General features: G+C 33.2%; 1 protein-coding gene across 1 annotated transcript; it reads left to right on the top strand.

Annotated features, from left to right (window-relative positions):
* The first annotated feature begins 842 nt into the window (after nucleotides 1-842).
* CYCP4;1 (cyclin p4;1) lies at nucleotides 843-2,822 on the top strand. The gene is made up of 2 exons (XM_089620279.1): nucleotides 843-1,395; nucleotides 1,893-2,822. Exons 1-2 carry the CDS (start codon nucleotides 1,061-1,063, stop codon nucleotides 2,179-2,181), a joined length of 624 nt encoding a protein of 207 aa, XP_089476405.1. The 5' UTR covers nucleotides 843-1,060; the 3' UTR covers nucleotides 2,182-2,822.
* Nucleotides 2,823-4,146: the final 1,324 nt, after the last annotated feature.

Raw genomic sequence — 4,146 nt, 5'->3', positions numbered from 1 at the left:
AGCTAGGATCACTTAGAAACACGCGGAAGTCACTATGGTGCCATATTACAAATGAGCTTCGAAGAAGACAAAGTAATGAACAGAAGAAGAAGAAGAAGAAGAAGAAGTATTCAATCATAATCGAAGTTGTGGATTTCTTTAAATTTCTTCATCATCGGATAACTTTGAACTTTTGGCCAGTACTTTACTCATTTTCACTAAACACTGACAATCTTGTTATAATAATAGTTTTTAATAAATATTTTGCTAGAGCAACTTGAAAAATATATGGTCATCAAACATAACATTAATATTTTCTATTTATATTCGACGGGTAAATATTGGTTCATTATAAAATATGTGGATATATATATATATATATATATATATATATATATATATATATATATATATATATATATATTGATTTGTCCACTTAAGGACATAAGCAGTTCCCGTAGACCAACATAGCAACTCCACGTTATGTGACCTAGTTGTAAGGAATCACAGCCACATGCACGATCTTGTAGAAAAAGGGACAGTCAAATTACTTTGGCAAAAATAATATAAAACAAAATCCCACATGTATTCACATGATGGATATGGCGTGCGAATCACAATTGTCACAAGAAAATCCCTCCAAAAAAAACTTAATCAATTTCATGGGGAGAGAGCGACATTAGCGCTTGCCTAATCAGCCAATCTTTAATTCCCTCTTTCCTCATTTTGAAATATACGAAAAAGAGTGGAAAGGGAATAATTGCCCAACTCAAAACATATATACCACCTTTATTATTTAAGAAAAATATGAAAAAATTCCTTAACTAATCAAAACCCCTTTCACCACTACTTTTGTTTACATATGCTAGTAGACACTTCAAATTTCTTGGGCTATTCTGGTCACGAAATATACCTACCCTTTAACGACCACCTCATCTCAATTTCATCCGTATATATTATATAAACAACCCAACACAACCAAAAAGCCAAATTCAAAACACCCCTCTCAAGTCCTACCAAGAATATAGAGAGAGAGAGAGAGAGAGCAACACACTTTGGCTGCTCAACATCACAAGAAAAAATGGGAGAGCTAGAGAACCCAAAGGTGATGACAAACCTCATCACATTCCTGTCTTCTATGCTCCAAAGGGTGTCCGAATCCAATGACATAAACGCCCAGTTCCAGCCCCAGAAGATTTCGGTCTTCCACGGCCTAACTCGGCCAACAATCTCGATCCAAAGCTACCTCGAGAGGATATTCAAGTACGCCAATTGCAGCCCTTCTTGCTACATCATCGCCTATGTCTACCTCGACCGCTTCGCTCAGAGACAGCCTTCCTTGCCTGTCAATTCACTAAATGTCCATCGCTTGCTCATCACTAGTGTTATGGTGGCCACCAAATTCATGGACGACATGTAAGTTATATTAATTCAAATCAAGGCTTTTAATAACTTCTTTCCCTAGTTAGATCCACCTTGTTTTAATCATCTAGATTCATTTTTTTATCTCAAATTTCCAATGATCTATGATCCAAAGTGGTAGAAGCTTTTAGTAGCTACGGAGTTACAAGTCGAAAATTGCTTTGTTTGATTAGTTATCGATCTTGTTTTGTTTAAGACTTCCATTTCAGTCATCTAGATTGATTCTCTCTCCCATTTCCAATGACCAATGATACAAGTTCAATATCGCATTGTAATAAATAATATAATAAATTTTCTGATGAAATTAATGAATAAATCATAAAACTCATGCCCAGCCATGTGAAAACCTGGGATCATGGTATGGAGTGCCAGCCTAGAGTGGATTTCATTAGGACATCCACAAAATTGGAAGTCAAGAGCATTATATCATGGCCCACACCAAAACTATAGTTTTGTTTTTTTCTAATATATTGGTAACTTTGATTATTCAGGTATTACAATAATGCTTACTATGCAAAAGTAGGAGGGATAAGCACAACGGAGATGAATTTTCTTGAAGTGGATTTCCTGTTTGGCCTTGGCTTCAACTTAAATGTCACACCAACAACATTCCATTCTTATTGCTGCCATCTGAAAAAAGAGATGCTTCTCATTCAACCACCACTTAGTAATTCTGTTTCCGATCCTTCTCTAATCTTTGAAAAATCACTAAAACTTCACTTGTGTTTCAACGATGAAGATCAATCGTCCTCGAATATTCAACAACAACTCGCTGTTTGATTTTTTTTTAGAAAGATCTTTTCTGTACTGTTAGAGTTATAGATGAGGTACAAACAAAAGGAGATTTTTTTTTTCTTCCTCACTCTTTCCTTCTCTTTATTTATTTATTTTTTTTTGTCTTTGGTGTTTTAGTGAAATTCTAATCAGATGATTTTTTTCCTGTGCGCAATTTTTTTTTTCTATTTTATCAGTGTCTTGTGACAGTCCAAACTCGCATTGGATTAAGATTCTTTTTTATTTTCCTTCTTTTTTTGGAATGTACGATTGTTGAACATTGTTTTCTTTTCTTTGTGTATAAATGGAAGCGTAACCTTATCGTAATAATTGGATCGATTCCCTCTATGACCCTTTACATGATAAGGGAACCATATATTTGGTTATAGATTTGGCAAAGGCATATGAGTTTGTAAAGACATTTTGGTGGCAACTGACGAGGATGGGTTTTGACAAAAGAATGAATATAGAAATTTTGGTGGCAAAACAAAAGTTTGGTTTATTCGACAGTTGTACTCTTCCTGTGCGCTAGCAAAGAGCATGTGCAATTATGGGCCAACAAATTAGGGACGTGACAGGAAGCTTTATTCGCAAGGCCTGACAGACTGGCGAGAGAGAGAGAGAGAGAGAGAGAGAGTACAAGTCATTGGTAATTCTATTTTGTGCAGACTTTAGACTGTAATTATAAATTATAATTCACTCATACTTCCAACAGATGACTTTAGCGTGACCAACACACGTATTGAAGTTTGAACATCATGCAAGTAAAATGCTTAGGGAAAAGCGCTTTAAATTTTCCTATATATCTTTCTTTAGAGATTTCGTAAGGCTGAAAACACGAAAACAATACTACGGATTTTGTCATTTCAGTTTGTTTTCATGCATTGCCTTGTAAAACTTTGAGTATGAATCTGAAACCACATAATCATAAAAAGTCGTTTCATTGGATCCATTCTGTCATTTGGGTCCAACATCTGTCAATACAAAAATCATATATACGTATCCCAAACAAAAAAAGAAGAGTTTTGTAACTAACTAGGCCACCTATAACGTTAGGTTTGAGATCTAGCCTATGTTTGAAGTTTTTTAGGGAAATAGCCAAAGATATTAGGTGGCAAATTATATTTTACTTTTTTATCCTTCAATATTTTAAGGTAGTTTTTTTTAATTATCCTTCAATATATTTTATAGGAAGTAGTTATTGCTGAAATATCTCTCTCTCTCTCACGATTTTCATATTTGAGTTTGTTAGGCCGAAGAACATCTAGACTATTCAGAATGAATTGTCTTTTATCCTCCAATAATCTGCTATTGTTTTTGCTATTCAATTTAACTTTGTTATTTTTTTTAATTGTTTTTTTTTTTATTTCAAAGAGTAGCATGAACTCTGGTTTGCGTGACTACCATCAGATGCTAGATTTTGTTAATACTTTATGTAATTCATCAACGAGTACTGGTTTTTTAGATGTGTTCATTATTTGCGTTTTCGCAAGCCATGAAAAAGATTTTGCAAACCTAAGAAAAAAAAAATTCTTTGATTCTTCATGTTCTTTGTGGATGCGTCCTTTTTTTTTTTTTTTTTTTTAGATTTGTTAATAAATGTTACTTTCGATGTTTTCCAAGTTTTACATCTGAAAGTTGTGTAGTTAATTTTTGTAATTTTTTGTCAATAATTGTTAATTTTTTGTAATTTTGTGGCCATGTATTCTTGGATTTCTGCAAAATTGATAATCGTTAATTGTTAATGGCTGGTCATCTTCATCAGCTTCTTCAAGAATTTTCTTTCCTGATTTTTTTCTTTGTTTTTATTGGACACTAATAATATGCGATTATTAACAAGTAGTTACTTAAATTGTGGGAGTCTATTTATCACGTTTTTATATATGAAAATAAATAAAAATAAATGGGCGATTTTAAAGGAAAGGACAAAATTGGTTTTATACATGCTTAAAATATTTGCCACATCATCAA

Source organism: Urtica dioica, chromosome 7, assembly GCF_054948205.1.
Source record: "Urtica dioica subsp. dioica isolate 48M chromosome 7, U.dioica_male_clone48M_v1_H2, whole genome shotgun sequence".
In the NCBI taxonomy this organism is placed as follows: Eukaryota; Viridiplantae; Streptophyta; class Magnoliopsida; order Rosales; family Urticaceae; genus Urtica; species Urtica dioica.
The sequence above is the reverse complement of the archived record's forward strand: the minus strand, read 5'-3'. Positions and strand labels throughout refer to the sequence as shown.